At 46.7% G+C, this 22632-nt stretch overlaps 2 protein-coding genes across 2 annotated transcripts in view; both read left to right on the top strand.

Moving 5' to 3' along the window:
- The window catches only part of SPAG16 (sperm associated antigen 16), a 391289-nt gene extending 390116 nt beyond the window's left edge, over positions 1-1173 (top strand). The window contains exon 16 of the mRNA XM_058809453.1: positions 992-1173. Within this exon, the coding sequence (XP_058665436.1) occupies positions 992-1173 (182 nt within the window). The remainder of the gene's footprint in view (positions 1-991) is intronic.
- A 3738-nt stretch (positions 1174-4911) lies between these two features.
- The window catches only part of VWC2L (von Willebrand factor C domain containing 2 like), a 41402-nt gene continuing 23681 nt past the window's right edge, over positions 4912-22632 (top strand). The window contains exons 1-2 of the mRNA XM_058809892.1: positions 4912-5322; positions 21552-21681. Of these exons, the coding sequence (XP_058665875.1) occupies positions 4912-5322; positions 21552-21681 (541 nt within the window). The remainder of the gene's footprint in view (positions 5323-21551; positions 21682-22632) is intronic.

Raw genomic sequence — 22632 nt, 5'->3', positions numbered from 1 at the left:
AATTATCATTTTTTCCATAAGGATATAAGGGAGCAAGCACTCAGTACAGTTAGATGCCTGACTTTCTGGAAATTCAGCTGAAAACTCATATCCTCATGTCTTAGAGTGGTACAAGAAAAGGAGTGTCAAAAGCATGGTCTGATATTGATACCTACAGGTATTAGGAGAGCATCTACTCCTCTGGTGCTCCGTCTGTGTTTCAGAATCTGTCCCTGAACAACTGTATTTAAATATAAGTGATTGTCCTGCTCTGGTCTGCTCCACCTTGAGTATTGTGTGCACTTCTCATCACTGTAACATAAAAAAATGATTAAGCTATTAGACAGCATCCAAAGGGCAGCAAAGATGGTGAAGGGCCTTGAGGGGAAGCTGTGTGAGGAATGACGGAGGGCACTTGGTCTGTTCAGCTGGAGGAGACTGAGGGGAGACTCTCCAGGGTTTGCCAATCCTTTGTGAGGGGGAGTGGAGGGGCAGACACTAATCTGTGCTCTGTGGGGACCAGTGACAGGACCCCATGGAATGGCCTGAAGCTGTGTCAGGAGAGGTTTAGTTGGATATTAGGGAAAGGTTCTTCTTCCACAGGGTGGTTGGGCACTGGCACAGGCTCCCCAGGGATGGTCACGGCTCCAAACCTGACAGTTCAAAAAAGGTTCGGACAACGCTCTTGGGCACATGGTGTGACCCTCGTGGTGTCCTGTGCCGGGCCAGGAGTTGGACTCCATGATCCGTGTGGGACCCTTCCAACTGAGCAGATTCTGTCATTCTGTCTAAGTAGCCAGGCTCCTTGTGAGGAGAACATGAGGTCTCCAGACTGGCCTAATTACTCCAAAATCCAATCTCATTGTTATTGATCCGTCCAACTTTCTGTTAATTTATCTCAGAAAACAGGAGTACACGCGAGTCTCTTTAAAGCCAACATCTCAAAACTTCCCGTGCCGCTCTCTTGTGCAGCCTTTGCCAACCTCGATGATGCCTTTGCCGTGTGTTTCAGGTGACCTGGTGGCTCTGGCCAGCAGCGAGGGCTCCGTGAAGGTGCTGTCTCTGGCCGTGGGCCAGCTCTCCATCCTGCGCGGCCCCGGGGTCGAGGTGCGCTGCGTGCGCTTCCACAGCCAGGATTCGCTGCTGTCCGCGGGTGCCGATGGCAGGGTTTGCCTCTGGAGCTGGGCACAGTGACACACAGTGACATCGCCTTCCACGAGAGCGGTCTGACAGCAGCACTGCGCGCTTATAGCTTCCTAGCTCGTCTTTGCGCTATTCGGGGAATGTTCGCCCAAACGGAGCATTATTTAGCGTTTTATCCAAATAAACCCCTCTAGTTCTCCCTCTTCCTGCTGTCACCGCGTTTTCCCCAACGCCAAGAATCTCTCTTTTGGCGGTTTCTGGAGAAACAGCTTTACAATGACGCCTAATGCCGGCGCAGCCGAATTGCAAGGAGATTGATTTTTAATGTAGCGCAGCGCGAGCCACAGGAGCCGGGGCGCCCCTTCCCCGGCGCAGCCGCCTGTGGGAAGATGAGGCGAAGTTTCCACAATGCGGCCATGGGGGATGTTTTCCCGGACAGCGCCGGGGCAGCGGCGATGAGCCGGAGCTGGAGAGAGCGGAGGGGCTGAGAGAACCCCCAGCCCACGGATCCGAGGGCAGCCGGGCTGAGGGGAGCCCCAGCCGGTGGATCTGAGGGGGCTGCGGGGCCGAGAGGAGCTGGGCTGAGGGGAAGCGGGCTGAGGGGAGCTCTAGCCGGTGCATCTGAGGGGAACCGGGCTGAGGGGAGCTCCAGCCGGTGCATCTGAGGGGAACCGGGCTGAGGGGAGCTCCAGCCGGTGCATCTGAGGGGAGCCGGGCTGAAGGGGAGCCCCAGCCGGTGCATCTGAGGGGAGCCGGGCTGAGGGGAGCTCCAGCCGGTGCATCTGAGGGGAGCCGGGCTGAGGGGAGCTCCAGCCGGTGCATCTGAGGGGAGCCGGGCTGAGGGGAGCTCCAGCCGGTGCATCTGAGGGGAACTGGGCTGAAGAGAGCCGGGCTGACAGGAGCTCCAGCCGGCGGATCTGACGGGAGCCGGTGGATCTGAGGGGGACCGGCAGGTCTGGGCAGAGCTGTCGCCCCAGCCGGCGGCAGGCGGAGCAGCGGCCGGGGCGGAGGCGCCCCGCCCCTGCATTATTTTTTGGGTTTTACCCCCCCGGCTCTTCTCTCTTCTTTTTTTTTTTTTTTTTTTTTTTTTTTTTACCACCACCCCGCTAAAAGCAAAATTAATCGTGATAGGGGCAGGCAGGGAGCGCGGAGCTGCGCGGCGCGGGCATGGCCGGCGCCCGGGCCGGGGAGTCCCCGGAGGGGCGCGGGGGCCGCCCGCCCGCCGGGCGCGGGGCTCCTGCGCCCGCCCTCCCCCGCCTGCCTCCCGCCTAACCCGCGATCGCTCCCCCCCTTCCCCCGCCGAGGCGAAGCTGGAGCCGCAGGAGATCCGCCGGGCACAGGGAGGGGACAGGGATGGGTTGTTTTCTCTCCCCCGCCCGCCCCGAGACCTGAGGAGATGCAGCCCAAGTTCGCCGCGATGACTCTGCTGCTGGCACCGGGGCTTCTCCGCGGCATCGCAGCCTCCGGACCGCCTGAATCCTGCTCCCTCTGAATCGTCGGCGCCGGGTTAAAGCTCAGTTCTCATGTTGTGGTTGCTGGGCTGCCGCGCTCCCGTTTTGCGATGGGAGGTGGAGGAAAAGGGATTGTCCATGAGTCAACACCGAAAACGTGATTAGGAAGAACTGCTTTCACTAATCTGTTTCTAACCTTTCAGTCCATGTTGGCCTGTGACCCCTCTCAGCTTTCACATCCAGCCCGATCAGGTAGGTGTGAATTATTTACTTGGGGTGAGGGAAGGCGGATGAAAACGTTTCAGAGACTTACCTATGATCCTGGCCCCTCTCAGGATGAGAAATGGTGAGAAAGTTCAAGCTGTAAACTAATTCTGAGCCAAGCAGCATTTGTTTACTTGTTGAAATGTGTCCGTGCAAGACGTCTGCAGTCTGTCTGGTTTCCAGGATCGAGCCGAGTGCCTGTGAGTTGCTGTGGGACATCTCAGCTGCTGTAGCAAAATATCTGGGGAGAACTTTTATATACATATATGTATACACACGCATTTGTTTTGAGAGCTTCCTCATGAAACTCCAGCAAATTCTCACAAGTGTTTCACATTTCCTCAGATATTAATGACTCTGTTTGCTGCTCTTTTTTTTCCCCTAAATGCCCACAAATCTGCAGTGTTGCAACCTACCTGTAGCGTTAGGTGGGGAGATGCTCTCCTCTGTAGATATGTAAAGCAGCCGTATCTGCATGAATCGCTGGATTTCCAAACAGCATGTTACACGAGATATTGCTGATAGGAATAACAAGAGGGTGCACAGTCCTTGTGATGGAAACACAGCTAGTACTTCAATTAAGAAGATATCTTTTCGAATTTGATAAATCTTGTGTAATATCCGGTGTCTCCCTCTGTTGTGGCTTCGGAAAAACTGCTTGGTCAACAGGATCCTTTAGCTGCTTCTCTGGGATTAAAGCTTTCTCCTCCTGCTGCTCCTTTTTTTGCTTCAATTAGGGGAGAATTAACTGCTGAACATCTGCAGTCCACCAAAAAAGCCAGTATATAAAAATGTCACCCTGAGGGGTGGGGGCAGTACGTGTGTGGGGGATAATGCATGTTTGTGTAGACTCCGTGAGCCTGGGTGTGCATGCTCTGGGAATGGAGGAAGAGAAGGGATGATGACACACACACACCCCAACAACCCTTCTTGTTTTGGTTTGTGCCAGCATCTGCCTCCGTAGTTCTGCAGTCCGTGTAATGCTGATATTTCATCTCATTTAAAAGTTTCCTGTAATACTTTTTTAAGAGGGGTCAGAAACCAGTTTGCTGCCGGGGTTGCACCGGTGTGTGGGCAGGTTGGTGGCGGTGATGTGGCACTGTGGGCAGCCAGAGGTGTTCCCGAGGCACCGGCACGGAGCCTTTCCGGGGGTCACTGAGAGCCCCTCTCTCTCCCTGCCGGGCTCCGTGCTCACTCCTCCGCTCCAGCACAGCTCACCGCAGGTCGCTCCCGAAGTTTTAGAAAGGCTCCAGCTTAATCAGGCCGACACGTTTCAGCGGCTCCATGCATTATGCAGGCATTTAACGTCCTGCACTCGGCGGTTTTGCTGGGAATCACTGAAATGCTGAATAATGGGGATGGTGAATTGCATCTTTGCCTCTGGCAGGGTTAAACGTACCTGCTGCAGGCTGGGCTGTGTTGGTAGCTCAAAAGTCCCTCTTCAGAAATGCTGTAAATAAGATTCTGTACTATTCCATCTCTCACAGCCCAAGTTAACCCAGCACCATCTTTCAGATCAGGCACAGATCTGACAGCAGATTATGTTTAACTCCTTTTTCAGCTCGGTTTTCCCACCTCGGTTTAATGAAGTGGGCTGTGCTCCATCCGTAGCACCAAGGGACAGTGGCCCTCACAGGAGGTTTAGACCATCCTTAAACTTGGCTTCAAAACCCTCCGAGCTGCCCATCACCATGAGATTTCAGGCAGCTGGTTTAATTTCTGGTGCATCCAAAAACTCAACTGCAAAAATGAGGAAAGTAAAAATTAGATGATTCTGTGAACCACCATTCCTTCAGAGATATTTTATGGTCATATGCTTCCAGGCATGTGTGTCTAATTTTAGGTATTTCACGTGCTTTGTTCTCTTTGCCAATAGTTAAGAAGAGGTTTAATTCAAATGAAACAGTGATAGTTAAAAACTTTGATTTATTCTTTGGTACTGGTTGAAACAATGACTTCTGTAAGTCAGTATTCCTTGAATTTTGAGTTTTTTCTCACTTGAAACTGTTTGTTTTCAGACCACAACACTGGTCTCCCTATGGAAGCAGCTGTTTGTATCTGGCTTTGAGGTCCCATGGAGAAGCTGAGGAGGGGGATGGCTCTTCACATCCATGAAGCCTGGATACTTCTGTTTGTGCTCCCTGGTTTGGTCACTCCAGCTGCCATCAATCATGAAGATTACCCCGCTGATGAAGGGGACCAGACCTCCAGTAATGACAATCTGATCTTTGATGATTACCGGGGGAAGGGCTGTGTGGATGACAGTGGCTTTGTGTACAAACTGGGAGAACGTTTTTTCCCAGGACATTCCAACTGTCCCTGTATCTGTACTGAGGATGGACCTGTTTGTGATCAACCAGAATGCCCTAAAATCCACCCAAAGTGCACAAAAGTGGAACACAATGGATGCTGTCCAGAATGCAAAGAAGTGAAAAACTTTTGTGAATATCATGGGAAAAATTACAAAATCTTGGAGGAATTTAAGGTATGGAACACTTTCTTCAGTATTTCCTACTAGTATGCTTTAGGAATTGTATGTTTGGTGGGAGCTCTCAAAGGCACTCAGTATTTGCTTACTGCCACTGATGAATGCTGAAGTTGAAGTCATTTTTAGCTGTGATGCAGATCTGGCTCAAGTAAAAGCTGTCACCTCCCCTTTATGTGCATCCCTGAGGGCCAGTGGTCAGTCAAAGCCTCTGAGGGAATTGCCAGCCCTCTGCATCTGCCTGCTTTGCTCATAGCATGGCTCATGCTGGACTGCCAAGGCTGTGTAACCCACTACTGAGTGCTTTTTAAGAACCCCTTTTGCAATTTGGATAGCAAAAAATTGATGGCATGGTACTGAGAGCTGTTACTCATAACTGTATGAGCATGCAAATAAGTAGATGGTAAACTCTATTTATTTTTTTCATTTCAACTGTGATGAAGCTGTCTAGAATGGAGAAGATGAAATCCTGGGTAGATGAGCATCTCAAGCAATGAGAAGCATGGGGATTCATTGTAATGGTTGAGTTATTGTAAGGAATGTCATAAAGAAATCCTGAAATAGATCTTAAAAACAAGTCAGTGTTTTCCAAAACCACTACACAACCTGCAGTTCTCATTCTAATGAGTTTGATCACGAGCTTTCAATTGTGCTATTCAATTCTGAAAACAGCATTTCCCAGTGAAGAACAGGGGCTGTAAAAGCTGCAGGTACACAAGTTTGTTGTTCAGGTCATGTGGCTTTGAGAGTTGAACCTCCATAATTAACAACAGCCTGTAACTCCTCCTGGCTGAGTGCCAGATTTTATTATACACTTGGCCAGTTTGTTGTCTTTCCTGCAAGGAAAATAATTTCATACAGGTCTGAGTACTTCACAATTCTCAGTAACATAGATGGCAGTTCTGTTTTTCACAGAAATGGGCATTTTCAGGGAAGGTAGCAGTCAGTAATTCCTTTTTTCTATCATGTGTGCTGTGTTTATCTTTCTCTGTCCATCTGGAACTGCAGTCACTGAGTCTGCCCAAGACAGTTTAATGTCACAAACACAGGATAAAGCAGATGTATGAGGGGCATCTCCTTGAGGGCCACCCTGATCAACCTGCTTTGCTTTGCTGAGGGATGTGAAGATGCTGATCTTGATATAACTGCTCAGATCCTTCTTGCCCTGGGAAGGCCCAAGTTCATCCCATGATCACACTTCAGTGGTCCTATTTTGACAGCTCTGTTGTCAAGTGGTGAGATATCCCACCTAGGTGATCAGGTTTACATGTGAGAGCTATAAGGTCTCATTTTTAGGAAGCAGAAATTTGTAAGGACTCTGAGGAGATTTCAGTGGGAGAGATAGATCTTGTCATAAAAATATCTCTTGTGTGTGAATTAAGTGGAAAAGTAGTGATCTCTTTTCCTGAAAGAAATAATTTCATCCTGATAACAGCTTAAACTCTAGGAAAACAGAATAGAGGAGAGAAAAGCTGTTGGAGAGAGTTAGGAGCCATCTGGTTCCCTGTATTCAAGCACTTGGGGTGCTGTGTGGAAAGCAAAGTTGCAGCACCCTCTGGGAAGCACCAAGTAGACAGTGTCACACCACTGTGACACACAGTAACCTTCTGTCCAGAGCTAATGGCAGATCCTTCACACTTTATTTAGCTGGCAGTCAAACTTTTGACCTGGACCTGTGTTTTGCTGAAAGCCCAATATGTTGTGGGATAGGGCAGAAACCAATGTTTTGGAAACTTCTGTGTTTACCTAGAATAAACAGTGGGTTGCTTTTTTCCCCTCAAAGTTCTGTAGGAGAGTCAGACAATGGAAGATCACTGTTTTGTGGGGAATAAAGAAGCACCTGTGAACTATGACTTTATAAATTCTATAGGAAAGGCAGAACTTTGAGATTCAGGAAGCTGCTGCTCTGAAGTCTTGACTTTATGAGGCATCCAAGCATTTTGTTGTTTATTTCAGCAGAAGAAAGATTATACCTGCTATCTCTGCAGATGAAATCTGGAGCAGTTCATAGGTTTTACAGGCTCTGAGCTCTGCTCTTCCCTCATCCTGTTGAATTTATAATGTCTGCAAACTTTCTCCCATCCATTGCACACACACTGAAGTCAAAGACGAGAGGCTGTTCTGACTCAGGCCCAGGCTGCTTTCAGTGGACACAGAGGCACTGTTTTATGTGGTCTCAGAACCCTTTCACCCACTTGATTTACTCTTGCTGGTATGTAGATTTCAAATAGTCATCTATAGAAGTGCTTGTCACTGCTGAGTTTCAGCTGAAATTAGCCTCTATTTAAAAATCTTTTGCAAGTGTGTGTCTGTGTATGTGTGCCAGGACTGACTCATCTTGTAGAAATTTCAGCTGCCTGATCTTTCACAAATTGGGATTAATTTTTTTCTCTTGGATTTTTTTTTCCTAGGATATCAATATCTATGAGAGGTTTCCAGTTGGGTGAATTGTTTCTAGATTTATTTTTTTTTTCTCAGCTTTGGGGTGAGAAATCCAAATGTGATTCAATCTTTTTTTCTTACCACTGGCAGTAACTGCAATGCTGTCAGGGTAAAGGAGTAGTTACAAAGACCCATTTCTTGAATATTTAGCTTTCTTCTAGTGAACAGATCTTGTACATCTGATTTTTTGAGTCACAACACCCATAAGCACAAAATACAAACATGCCAACAAGCCATGTAGCTTAGACAGCTGTCCAAATATTTATGCTTGTGCCCCTCAATCATTAACATGTACAACTGAAATGCTGAAGTTCAATTATAAATCCAAACCCATTGAGAATTTTTCTTGTATCCTTTTGTAAAATGTTGTGTCTTTGACAGATGGCTTAGTAACCCCAGGCAGCATCTTTGTAGCATCTTTATCTCTTATGGGTCCTGGGAGATGTTGGTGGGTTTGGGGCCTGCCTCATTCCCTAGTTTCAGTGGGATTTACTCCCAGCTTTGGCTGAGGCTAGGGTTCCACCTGCAGAAAAGGCCAGCACAATCTCTGTAGTGTTAGCCATGATCTGATTCAAATGTGCAGATTAAAATGCAGATTGATGCCTGGAGGTCATGATTCTGATACCTGTGAGGCAGGAGAGAGGGCAGGTCTGGTGGGTTGTTCTGGGATCCCTCTCTCTATTTCCCATCTTGTTCTCTGCTTTTCTCTTTGCTGGACTGCAATGTGGTATCTCAGGTCCCCAATGCCCCCTCTCAGAGCAGGGCTGAAGGCAGCTGTGGTGGCTACAGGGAAGGGGTGAAGGATGCTGGAAGTCCCAGGCTCTTTTCTCCAGAGGGATCTGGCAGGGGCTCTCAGGGTCACTTGGCAGCTGCATTTTCTCTCCCACATCATCCTTGCCTTGATTTCAGTCCTGGAGGTTAAGCTCTGAGCCCAGGTGCTCTGTGCTCACCTGTAGGAGCAGACATCTTTCAGAGCCAGGAAAGAAGCAAATGGGGATTGGTGTTGGTTATTGCAGGTCCCCATGGCTGTGTTTGGGATGAATGTCCCCAGCCAGCACTGATGGGAAGCTGAGCAGACAGTGTTCTGCAGTGTGATGGATGTTCATTGGCAGCTGATGGAGAGCTCTGCAAATGTGACTGAGGCAGCAGTGTCCCCAAGTGCTGATTAGTGTTTGCTCTCTTGCATGACTTACTGGCAGAAAAGCAAACACCTCTGAGAAATGCAGTTATGGCATGGATGCAGTGTATTTGTAGCCACAGTGAGGAGCCACTGGAAGAGGGTTGGGTTGTCAGGTTGGAAAGTCCACTATCAGCTCTGAACTTCCTGGCTCTCTCATCACCCAGCAGAGGCACATCCACAATAACCTCTTGCAGACCTCTGGATGTGTAGCAAAATGCCAGTGCTGGGAGATAAATGGTCAGTTCACAAGAGATTGTCAAGCTGACATCTTGAAATATTCTCTCCGTTTTAGAGTGACAGGCAGGGACTGCTCCCTGTCCCTGCAGGAGGGTGGGCACGGTGCCATCCTCCTCCAGGGCAGTGGCAGGAATTTCCTAAGCACAGACATTGAAATATCTGTGTTAGCCTGGCAGAACCTTGGGTGAGTTACCCTTTGGGTGGCAACACCAGAGGTTTTGGCCTTCCTGATGATGTTCAAGTGAGAAGGGCAGCTTCAACCTGCAGTTGTGAACTTGAGTTTGGAAAACACTCTGGACATTTTTTGGATGCTCTTCAGTGGCTGTCCTCCTTTCTGCCAAGCACAGAGCTGGAATTTCTTCTAGCCATTGGCTCTGCCAGTGCTTATCCTCTGCTGCTGCCTTTATTTGCCTGCCCTTCCCAATGAGTTCTCCACTTCCTTGTCCTCTCCCCTTCCACCTTGCCTCCTCCCAGACCTATCCTCACTGAAAAATGTAATGCCCAAGTGTTAGTCCCTTGCATCAGCACAAGTGGGGAGAGGTGAGAAAACAAACCCTGCTCATGCCTTTTTCCTCCACACTGTTAAAAAAAAAAAAAATTAAAAAAAGCAGCAAAGGTGACATTTTTCCTTCCAGGGCAAAGTTTTTGCTGACTTGAAAAGAGGCAGGATTTCATTGCAAAAATTCTACTTTATTTTTCTCTCCCCTGTTCCCTGCCACTATATCTTAAGTTCATTGCTTTGTTTTGTCCACAAATCACCTGTAACCCTTCAGTGAAGGTTTTTGTATCTTGCTGATTTTATGTCTTCTTGAACAGTGCTTTGCACAGTAGGGACACAGCTCTAGCAGGGTTCTTCAGGGTGTAATCAGAACCCAAAATACATGAGGGACTGTGTAAGCATAGCATTATCATCCACTGCTTCTCAGATCATTATGGAAACCTTTACTTCAGAATAGTGGCACCTCCTTCTCCTTTGGTAATTCTCTTTAAAATGTTTTATTAATGCAATTACCTGAATTTAACTGAGCAAAGCAAGGCCTCTCATCAAAAGGCACGTGCAGGCAGGTATGCAGCTCTCAGCCCCTGAAACACAGTGTGTCCATCCTGATGCTGGAGAAAAGGAGGCAGTGAAACCAAAAAGGGATTCCCCACCCCCCAGAAGTGTGCCAGAAATAGAAATTTCTGAACAGAAATAGAATTTAAGTGGTGTAAACAACAGCCTGGCTCTGACCACCAGGTACCCAGCCTTGGAGTGCAAGCTCATCAAATATGAATGGAGCACTTGGGGTGGTGCTCTTAGAGAACATTTCTCTGAGAAACCAGAGTGTGCCAGCCCTGGGTGGAGAGGGCCAGCATGGGTCCCCCATTGTAATATTGGCATTTTTCTCTCCAAGATGTGTGCAGCAGGCTTTTTTTTTTCTACTATGACTCAAACAAGTGGGGCTTTTTTTTTTCCCTTCTTGTGTGTTCTGCAGTTTCACATATGGCTAGAAAATCATAATACAAAAGAAATTTCAATAACGTGCCTGTGCTTTAATAAAAGGAGCCGTGAACAATGCCAGCTCTGAAGATAGCACACAGCCATTGAAATCAGACAGGGGAAACAGAACATCAGTCAGATGGAAAAGTATGATTTATTATCTCCCTCCTGGCAAAATTACAGTGACAATGTCTATGCAAAGGAATCTAAAATTACTGACTTACTGTATTTCTGTCATAATTTGTACCAAGAAAACATACTAAAATAGATAGGCCTGTCATATTGATCTATAGTGAAACCTATTTTTAAAATTATGCTATGAATTTAGCTACTGATTCTGTAACATATATATCACATTATGCACAAATATATTGTTCCAATAGGTGGAAGAAGGTGGGCTTTATTCAGAATTTGGCTAAAAAAATCCATGAAAGAAAATAGAGCACAGTAATACATGGGAGGCCTAAAAAGCTCAGAGCTCAGTGATGCTGGCTGTGCCACACACAAACTGTCTCAGAGCTCTCCACTGAAATGGATGAGACCCAAAACCTGAATCCCCACTATTCAGAATCAGCAGGAATTGAGCACAGGCCCCTGGTTTTAGTCACAGTGCAGAGCTCAGCCTGTACATGCAATCCCAAGGGATTGGTATTTCCCCAGTAAATATGACACAGGAATTAATGTGTGCCCAGCATTGGTACTGCCAGAGCTGGGGCTGGGCTTTCAGTGATTCACTGCAGGAAAAAGCCCTTCAGCTCTGCTGGCTTCCAGAAAGGGGCTGTCCAGGGAGCTGCTGAAGGAGAGGGGATATCTCTGCACAGCCAGTGGAGAAGCTCTGGCACCTTCCTGCCCTCCCTCCATGGCTGCTGGAGCCTTGCTGTTAAGAAAATGGAATATGTAGTACCTGCAGGTGTTACCAAGAGTGGTAAAATCAAGTCTGAGGCTTTATTGTTGTGCCAAGGAGAGACCTGCTCATCCTTGGCTCTCCCAAGCTGTTTGTCTCTGTCACCCAGGGTGTTTCTGTGGGGCTGCTGAGCAGGAGGAGGTCCTCAGGTCATCAGCTTAGGAAGAAGGATGTCATCCTTACAAACATCCAGAGCTCATTGGTGAGAAGGTTTTTTAGGAAACTATTTCCTGCCAGAGGGAGGGGAAGTGCAGGTATGTGTTTGTTGCCACTGGAATGTGCTCTATGCAGAATTGCATTCATTAAAAAAGTGCTCAATCAGCCAATTATTCTAGTTACTGTTTTAAAAGCTGTAATTAGATAAGTTGTGTAGTGACAATGCTCAGTCTAGTTGCAAAATAAGGATGTGTGAGGCTTCCTTACTCTGTTCTGTGGTAATATCAGAGGTAATTCTTTGGGAATTGCAGTGAAATCAGTATGCTTGGAGAAGCAGTAGGGTTTGAAACAGCTCCTGAAAGCAGGGAATCTCTCAGTATGTTAGCTGTGGTCATCCCAGTCAGCAAAACTTTGTGACTGAGGGTTAGCCCAGTGTGCTCCTGTGTAAGCAGAGCCCAGTGTGTTCTCTCATCACAGGTAACCCATTGAAACCTGATTTCAGCTCACATCCTTCCCAGCCTGTGCTCATAACCAAAGGATGACATCCCCTGAGGGACAGGAACCTCCCTGGCAGCTGCAGAAGGAACAGGACCAAGGTCCACATCTCCTCCCCAGTGATGTCTGGTTGTATTATACCTTCCTTTATAATGGAAACTCAGTGTTTTATCAGTACATGGAGCTGATCTCGCCACCTTCTCCCATCTCAGTGTGCACAAAGGAGGAAACAGCAGGCACAGGTATAAGGAAAACATGTGTAAAAGGGATCACCTTTCTGACCAGGGCCTCCATTCCTTTCTCCCTGCTCCAGGAGGCTTTCTCCTGCATCTGGCTCCTTCATTGCAAAAGCCAGCCAGGAGGGAATGGAGAGCAGAAAGCTGCCAGCTGGGCTCACTTCCCTTGCTGACATTAAAAGCAGCTTAACAAAGGTGAAGCACACGCAGACATTTTGTGTGTGTCCGAACAGGGCTGCACATCACACGTTGGAGCCATCTGTCATGTCTGTAACCTTTCAGGAGTCCCCTTCCTGGGCACTGGCCATGTCTGAACTAAAACACCATTGTCATCGAGTCATAAAAATTATCAGCAAAGTGCCAGAGCCCCAGGGTAGGTGAGGTGCAACTATTGTAAGGAATAAAAGGAGACATAGATCAAAGCAAAGAGAGTGTTCTCACGGAGGAAATGCAAAGTCATGTTTTTACAGAAAGCTTTGCTGCTGCTCTCGGGAGGGAAAAGCGACCACGAGACTGCAGACACACAGCTCTGGTGGAAAAGGGGCCAGGACTGAGCTCAAGGCTGTCTCTCTCATCAGCTAATGGAGGAGTCACTCTTCAGATCCAGACAGGGTTCCAGGAGCCTTTTAAACTCATCAGATTGTGTAGCACAGAGCTAATCTCTGAGTGCAAAGCTCCTAAAGCCATCAGAGCCCTGACTCATCAGATGTGGGCCCAGGATAGCCAGGATGAGGTGCATCTTCTGTGCCCCTCATCTGCCTTTGCTGATCTATAGGGCTCCCCAGGAATGTGTACAAAGAATGGCAAGGAAAATGTTTGTGATCATGGACAGGCATGGCAATGAGGAATGAGAGGAATACACAGCTGGAGGGATTAGAGCATCCTTGTGCTTTTCCAGCTCCAGAGTCCAAGCCTGGTCACCAGCACCCTGGAAAGACTCTTGTGTTAGCAATGTCTGTGTGTGTGTTGAGGGCTCCCTTAAAAACAGGATCTCAGCATCTGCTTCTGCTGCTTCTTGGATGCCAGGTGCTTGGTTTAGCCAATCTGCAGTGTGGTGCAAGCATTTTTCAGTTTTTGGATGGCAAAGTTGATTTGTATTGCTAGGGCTCCACATAAGTAGGATAGAGCTCCAATTTTTTCACTGCAGATAAATTATCTAATGACTTAATAGTTTTTTCCTGTTGCAAAGTCATTTGCAACCTGATGGTGTTTTCAGTGAGTGTGCTTGTCTATAATTACTCAACATATTGTTGATTTGAGCAACTTTCCACCTATGGAAAATCCAGGTGGTTACAGGTTTTTTAGTATAATTTATATTGTATCCACTAGCTGGCTGGATGCTTTTTATTTTATTAATTAAGTGGCAAAAATGAGAGAAATTTTTGCACTTTGAGGGGTTTTGTATTGGCACATACAAAAGAGCCATTTACTAAATATTTAACACAAATTAGATTGTTATTTATACACTGCTTATAGTGAAGCCAAGTGAGCAGCTCAGAAGAGAAGTAGGCAGGTTTCAGTCCCACCTTCAGGTGGAACTTGTTCACCAGCTCCTTGTCCACAAGTTTGGCACCTGCAAAATTTCTCAGCTGAAAGCTCTCTGAATTTTCCTGCAATCTTCTCCTAATCTGTCTGAGATCACAGGCAATTTCAATAACAATGAAAATGATTCTAATTTCTCCTCCAGGAGTATCTCTGATGAATGCTATCCCAGTTCCTCTTTTATTCCTCTCCCCTGGTTTATGACTTCCCACCTCAGCCATAATATGGAAGCCATTTTTGCCTCCAAATTTACTCATCTGGTCCTTTCAAACTTTCTTCCCTTTCTTGCTTCCTGCCAATAAATTCCCCACCTGAAACTATAGCTACAGGGATAATTTCCATCAGAATTGCCATTGTCCATAGTGTCATTAAAAGTTACAGCTCCTCTTAAGATGAAGCGCCCAATTTGACAGACGTCACTCTGCATCACTCTGCTGTTCCTGCTGTTTTGTCTGCATCGAGCAGGATGCCTTCAGTCCAGCCTGTCTGAGGGATTCTCTCTGGGAGTCTCTTGAAAACTAAAAGAGAGAGGGATTGACAGCAGCCATGGCTTTCAGTCTTCCTTTTCTTGGAGCCCAGCACTTGCAAGGGGTGGGACACATCCAGAGTGTGGGCAGGAGGTGAGTGTGGATACAGTTCGTGGATCTGAATCTATGGCAGTGATGCCTTAAGTGTGCAGAGCTGCCAGCTGACATCCATTGCATCCCAAACCACCTTGGCATCAGCAGAAATGCAGAGGATGGCACTTCCTTTTTAAGGGGTTGGCACTTCTTCTTCTAAAGTGTTCTTGAAGGGGGAGAAAGTATTTCAACTCCATAATCAGTAAAACTGCCAAGAAAAGCATTTTTTCCCTTTGCAGTATCACCCAGAAGAGGAACATCCTTAGACACCACGTCCTTTTTGGTGTTTGAAGGAGCTGGGAGCTGAAATGCCTGATTTTGGTTTGCAGTGGTACTGAGAGTCCTGGTATCTCCCCTGCCTTTGCTCTGAGGTGATGACTCCTTGGGTTTCCCCAGAGCTCAGAGTCAAGCCCACTGGCTTAGTTTTGTGCTTATACCCCTCTTTGTGTTCCAGTCAACCAAGCAGATTGCTCCAGTCATTCAGGCCATGTTATAAATTCACCTTTTTGACTGAAGAACACCACAGCCCTCAATAACAGTATTCAGTGAAAATACTTGGATTGTCTTCCAATGCAGCCCCTGCATGATGATCAGTGGGTGCATTGTAACATGATTAGGTGGTTGTGAGCACTTATTTTGTTCCCCAAAAGAAAAGTGAAGTATTCCTGATACAATAGCTGTGAAGTCTGTGTTGCTCTGCACAGTCTGGTAGGAGCTGTGTCTGCTTGGTGAAGGGCTGTTGTGTGTCAGGCAGCACAAGAACCTTATTACAGCGACCTGAGTGGGTCGCTGCTGGTGAGAGAGAGACGGTGAATCTTGTTTCTTGATCAGAAGGCTTGATTTATTAAGATATGATATGTAATACATTATGACTATACTAAATAGAATATAGAGAGAGGTTTGCAGAGCTGCTAGCTAAGCTAAGAAGACATAGAAAAGAATCCACAACAAAGCTGTGGCCAAGGACTCAGTCCCCTGGCTTGCACTGGTGATTGGCTCTTAATTATAAACATAGAAAATGAGCCAATCAAGGTGTTCCTGTTGCATTCCCCAGCAGCTGATAATAATTGTTTACCTTCTCTTCGGGGGCCTCTGGCCTCCCGAAGACGCAGAAATCTGAAAGAAAGGATTTCTGTGAAGAAATGTCTGCGACAGAACCTGGTCCTTCTGCACCACTTCATGGGACCTTGGCAATGAGGTGAAGCTTCCAGGATGGGATTAGGGCACATCCTTGTACAAAAACTCTTCAGGCTGAGCTGTAGGAAGGAGGGGAAGAGAGCAGCACAACGAATCCTGATTACTGTATCTCAGGCTTTGAGCAGCCTGACTTCAGCAAAGATGTAAATCTTCTTCCATGAGGCAGAAAACCCAAGTACAAAGAAAATGCCACACAATTCAAGGCCTTTTCTTGGAAAAGTGAGGAGAGGTCCTAAGTGTTGGGAAATGGCTGAGCTAAACATGCCTGGAGGAGCTGGTGTCTAAATTCATGGAGTGGAAGGTCTCCAGGAGTAAGAGTTTTAATGATACAAGATCTACTGGCTCTTGAAATCCTCAGGTACCAAACAGCACTTTAGTCTTGGAAGGCTGCTTGGAAAATAAGCAGCATTTTCCCAGCTCCTGGAGGGGTGTGAGCCTCAAACCCCAAGTCTGAGCAAAGCCAGCTGGAAGAATCCCAACTGATCACAGAGAACTGCAAACTTGGTCTGAGACATCTCCTGGCTTGGAAACCAGTTAGCCTGGTGAATGTGGCAGCAGAGCAGAAAGTGAGGGAAATGGTTTCTCATTGACTGACAGAACAAGCAGGTGAACAAAAAGTATCAGTCAGATGTCATCTGCAGGGGTTTTAGTTTGTCTTAGGTAAATCACTCCCTCTCCACCTCTCCAGAGCTGTTGTAGAAGCAGCTAAGAGTGATGGACAAGCAGACAGAAAGACAGAGAAATCCTGATTGCAGGCAGGCAAGAAGAGGGCTGCAAAATGATATTTCACAGATACAGATGTGCTTCCTCCTTTCACTCAAGGAGAATATTCCCTACGTGGTGAGGACATAGAAAAGCCTTTCCCATGTTTGGGACAGCAGAGGGGTGGCTCAGGTGCTGTAGCTATGGCCAAGACATGAGCTAAGGGAGAAATACAGAGATGAGGTTCAGTAAGTACTTGCAACAGGAGAATTCCTATGACTAAATGAGATGACTGAGGTGCTTCTTGCAAGGTCTTGCCTAAAATCTTGAAGTTTTGTGTGTCAGTTATTGGTGTGATTGTACCAGTTTAATTCAGATCTCTTCAGCTGTAGAAAAACATAAAGGAGTAGATTTAACCATTCTGAGTTCTGAATCCAGATTTCCATGTTCTTCTCTCTACCTCTCCCTTATATTTGGAAATAATCAGTTTTGTAGAGTATTGCTTAAAGAATTGTTTGATTGTGTGATCTCTATGGGTGCCCACCTTTTAGAGGACTTTTAGAGGGCCTGCTCACAAAATAGACTCCTCAGAGGTAAAAAAATTTTTGAAACCTTGTAGCAGACTAAAGAAGGACCCAGGTGGTGCCCAGCATTGTAAGAGAGGAGTAGCTGGATGATGTTAGCAGTCATAATTCCTCCATCTGCTGGCATTTGCTTCCAAAAAGAGGGTGAAATCAGTGGGGAGCTGGTGTGTGTGGGTGCAGGAGTGAAGATCAGGAGGTGGAGCACCCATATCCTGGTTGGTTTCCCCATTTCCCCTGCTCAGGGTGTATCTTGTTTTTCATTCTGTTGCCTTTGCTGCCTTTTCCATGTGTTTGTTTATGTCGTCTATCAAGTTTATCATTATGTGCCCGTGCACATAAAATCTTTATTAGCCGTGTGTATTTTCTATTCTCTGTTCTAATTTCCCTTCCTTCTTGCATTGTTAACAAACTCTGCTGATTGCAGATGTTTCCCATTTGACAGCACCTGAGACTCAGGTTTTCCAGGCACACAATAGAGGGAGTGCTGGCTCCTTCCTCCGGCCATCCTGAGGTGTGATGGGGCTGTCCCACAGAGGATTGCCCAGGGACTGAACCTGCCCTCCCAGCCAAACCTGGGCTCACAGTCCTCTTTGAGATCAGTAGAACAGAAGAGAAATAGAAATGGGGCTGTGATCTCAGGGGTGGTTATGAATGGGTTGTGCAGCTCCAGTCTTTTTGAAGCGACTGGCTGTAGGAGAGATTAGGGTCAGTGCAGAGGCTGAGAAGGCCCCTTGTGCTCTGTGCCCCATTTCAGCTGCTGTTAAAAGCCCATGGATGGTGGATAGATGTTGGCCACGTCTGCTTCCCACCAGCTTGGCTTGACTTGGCCCCTGCCCTGACAACAGCATCCAAGAATGTGTTACCCCACTGGCTCTGAGGGTCACTGCTCTCACCCCCATGAGGAGTGGAGAGGGGGTAAAAAGAATTTCAGTGCTGCACTGGTTTGGCCAAGTCAGGCTGCTCTACTGACTGATACCTTCTACAGAAGGGCTCAGCTTGCTCCTGATAGAGCCATTTCTGGAATCATATTGAGCAGGGCAGGACCATGGAATGGTGTGGATATGTGTCCATGTTGTGGCTGGGCATCAGGAGCACCCTTTCCTTTTGGGCAGTGGTCAGAATGTTTCTTCACCAACAGCTCTTGAAATCCTGCCTAATAAATCCTTCCCTAGAGAGGTCTCTAAGAGATTATCCTGCCTTGGACACAGGAGTGAGTAAATTACCACCTTTTGTGATCCTTTAATCTTAACACTCTTTCCAGAAGACCAGTTAAAGGGACACAGATAACGCATTTGCACTGTTCATGTGGGACAGTGTCCTCTCTCCCTCATACTCCAGAAAACCCCCTGTGTTTTTTCAGTATCCTTCAGCAGGGATGAGAGCTCCTTTTCTGGAACTGTTCTTTGAACTTTGGTGGCTGCAAAAGTGTAAACCACCCCTCTGTCATGAGGGATAAATCTTTAAATTGGGAAATAGGAAACCAAAATTAAGGACATCTTCTGCTGGTTCCCTGTTCTTCACTGGTTCCCAGTTTGTCCTTTTGCTGCTTGGGCTTCCTGCTGCCTGTACCAACAGACAGAGGACTTTTTGGCCAGTGTCCCAGAATTGTTCCACAAGAAGGGTAGCACCAGGGAAAGTAATAGCTTGGATACAGAGCCTGCAGACAACAGTTTCAAATGCTCAGCCAGTGTGCCTGGGGCAAAGTCCTTTCTGAACGGGCAGGGATTTGCAGATCACATCCCAAAGCACGTCCCATGGAAGAAAGTGCCCAGGCTCTCATAAACCAAGAGGACAGGAGGGCAGGAGTCCCCCATGGTGAGTGGCACTGACAAGTGACCTAAGTGCTCAGATAGAGGAAGATCCTGGTGACAAGACCAAGTGGCTTGACCTTAACACAGTGAGGAGGAGGAGGTGGCAGGGAAGGGTCTGGCTCATGCCAAAGCTGCCTTTTCATCTGGTGGCTTAGGTCGAGCCTCTAAAGGGGAGAATGATGCCTTAAGTTTTGGCTTTTATATTTCTCAGATTCTGTGCTGCTTTATTGTGTAACTCTGAGCTTCATACTAAGTGTTAGCAAGCTCTCTTCACAGGGTAGGTGAACAACAGTCCTTTTCCAGCTTGTCCAAGGACAACTGTTACAACTCCAGGCCCAAAAAGTATAAACAGTGGACTGAAGAGAGAAAAACAAGGGGGATGGGACTTCATAGCCTAAAGCTGTAATTGGACCATTAACTCCAATATGCAAATGGAGCAGAACTTATAAAAGTGTGAGACCTTGTGACTGATCATCCATTTTGTGACCATTTTGGTTCATCTTGGGTGCAGCCCTGGCTGGGCTCTTGTGCTGCCCAAGGTGTAACCATTGAGGCCTTTTAATAAATCCCTGCTTTACTCTGTAACTCTGTTCTAGGTCAGCCTTCTCAAAGCATCAGTTCACTGTGTTCTGCCAGGGTGTGCTTTCCTTCTCTAATTGTGTGCAGCTCTTCCTGCTTGGAAAGCTGCTCTGAGCATCAGGCAACATCCTGCTTTGTCACAGTGTCATTTTCAGGCTGCACCACCAAGGCTGAGCAGAAGATGTGTGTGTCATGTCTCATCTGCTCAGCTGCAGAGTCGTCCAGGGGCAGCTTCTGCTTGTGCTGATCCCCTTTGAGCCCTGCATTGGGCTGCAGCCCTGGAAAAGCATCACTTATTCCTCAGCATTGCAGCCACTGGAGTTGTGAGGATGGGTACAAGCCCTGGAGGAGATGTCGGTGAAAGCTTCCACAAATCACAAGATCTAGTTCTACTGCTCCATATAATTAGTGATTAAAATGAGTAAAAACAAAGCAGCAATTTTCTTATTGATCCCTCAGCAAATAGCTCTGTCTGTTTGCTTCTGTATTGTTTCTTCCTATTAAATAGCCTTGAATAAGAAATGTCAGTCAAATGAATTTAGATTCCTGGTGCTTCAGACAGAAATCAAAGCAGGATTGAAAGAGGAGCGATAATTAGAGAGAGGAATTCCACCTCCACACACTTCTTCCCTTGCTCAAGGAGTGCTGATTTTATCTAAATTGCCAAAGCCATGAGCAAATGAGAGGTGATGGGAATTATAGACTGCAGATGCTGAGACAAAGCAAGGGAAGCTTTAATTAGTGCATTTGAAGGTAGAAATAAATTTTCTGGGAATAAATTATTCGACTCAAGACACATGAAGCTTCTTAGAGGTGAACTGAAGAGCTTCTTACAAGCCACAAACAGGGCTCACAGGTTATATCTATCTTGTAGAAATTAGTGACCCAGCACTGAGGTCTGAAATACATCAGGATGAATCCTTCTTTCTTTGCATCCCACTTTATTTTCTAATATTGAGTAATATTTTTTAATACTGAGGAATTCCCACAGCTGCAAATGGACATAAAGCAGAATTTTTCCCAATACCCACATTTACTCACTGAAATGTTAGTGATGGATGCTGAGAAACTGGGAGTTACATATCAAACCTACTGGAACTGAAAGGAAGTTATTTTCCTTTCAATTCTCCTTTTATTCTCCTTCCTTAGCTCTGCTGCCATGCTTTCATGACACCAGCACACACATAAGGCACTGGAAACCTTAAAACACTGACCTTTCTATGTTTGCAGCAGATTTTCACAGCTTTTTAAAGGTCGAGACAGTAACAATTTGGAGGTGGGTAGAGCTTCCAGGCCAAATTGGTGGTGCTGAAACAAAACCATTTCGCTGGGTGCTTTAATCCTGAATTCCCTGACTCAGCAGAATTACTCAGTCTCTTAATTATTTATGTATTTTATGTGGGACTGTTGCTCACAACCCTTGTTGAAGCAAGCAGGAGAGGGGCCAGGCTGAGATCTCATGGTTGTGCTACAGGAGTGCTCACAGACCCCTGAGGCAGGTGCTGCACAAACACAGAATAAAATGGGTTTGTCCCTCCAAGAGCAACACTGTTCGCCTCTGCTCTGAAAAGTGGGAATGAAAACAGCCCAGGAGGCTGGGGGATGGACAGGCCATGCCAGCAGCACCCTTCCAACAGCTTGGGGGGGCTGGCAATGGTGGTCTGTGTGAGAGATGGGTATGGCCTGGAAAATCAGCCTGTCCTCCCTTCCTGGAATGAACCTTCCACAAATCCTGCTCTTCTTCTGGCCACACATGTAGGATAACAGATGGGTACAGCAAGGTACAACCTAGAGGCTGCAGCTCAGGTTTTTTGGCAAAGGGACCTAAAATCCTAAAAGACCTGGCACACTGCATGGGAAAACAGGGCCCGCTGGTTTTTCTGATGTTGTGGTTTCCTCTTTCAGCTGTTGCTCTGTTGTGCCAGAGGTTAACTTGTATCAGCCATGATGAATGACTCAGTCAAGGGGCATTGAGCGCTGATGTGTTTATCTTGTGGCAAGATGGGAATGTTGCAAACTTGTGAGCTGCGGGAGGCCACGGGCTAATCTGACATTTGTTCCTAGCCCTCGCCATGCGAATGGTGTCGCTGCGAGCCCAGCAATGAAGTTCACTGTGTTGTAGCAGACTGCGCAGTCCCCGAGTGTGTCAACCCGGTCTATGAGCCAGAGCAGTGCTGTCCTGTCTGCAAAAATGGTAAGAAAGAACCGTGTTGGCTTTAACAGAGACACAAAGGGAACTTTTGATTGAAGTGCTGTTACTGGGTTTGCTTCCATTGGCACGGGCTGGTCCTTCTCCTAATGTTTTGCTTATGGGGTGAACATTTAAGCTGCCCTTCCTGGCCTGTGGCTTCTCCTTGGAGCAGATGGAATGGCTGGCTTGACAAAGGTTTTATGGGATTGAGTCCTGATGTCAGTGATTGTTGTTTCATTTCTTTGTTATTTTCTCAAAATTAGTCTAATGGAGAATCAAGTACATGAGAAAAGAGAGGGCCTTTGTCCCTGCATTAACAAACCACTGGTTATTGCTTAAGGCCAAGGGAAAACTCACCAAAATCAGTGGCAGAACTTTTCCTGTGGCCAGTAAGACACCCCCCAACCCCAGAAGAACCCATTGTTGGCTGTGTGCTGGAGTCTCTGTGTAGCACTGGCCCCCATTGTCCTGCTGAAGTGATTCCATGAATTAGATTCATCAATACTTTCAAGAAATGTTCTGGAATGACTGGAAGTACCTCTTTGGAAAATAAACCTGTTTCCAAAAAGGTCTCCCGGGTCTTGTACCACAGCCTGTACTCACATACATCTCTGAAACAGCACCTTTCTCCTAATGTAGATGTGAAGACAGATGAAAAGGTAAGGCAGCTGCACATAAACTTTTTCACAGCTTTCTAAACATGTAAGAAATGGCTCCTTGGATTCATCTCCTTGTGTTTAGAATTCACTATCCGTATATATTTGCTCTTACATACATCACTGCTGCTGGATAAGAGTAATGGCTGCTTTTGTACCTAAATGAAAATGTTGGTGAAGAAATAACATTTTCAACACATTTTCTGCTCTGTCAGACAGAGTAAAGGCAAAGAGTTGAAACATAAAATACTTTTACTGAAGGAACTTGAAAAATTTAAAATGTTTGGAAAATTACACC

This window comes from Ammospiza caudacuta, chromosome 8 (genome assembly GCF_027887145.1).
Source record: "Ammospiza caudacuta isolate bAmmCau1 chromosome 8, bAmmCau1.pri, whole genome shotgun sequence".
Classification (NCBI taxonomy): Eukaryota; Metazoa; Chordata; class Aves; order Passeriformes; family Passerellidae; genus Ammospiza; species Ammospiza caudacuta.
This window is presented reverse-complemented; position numbering and strand designations above follow the sequence as displayed.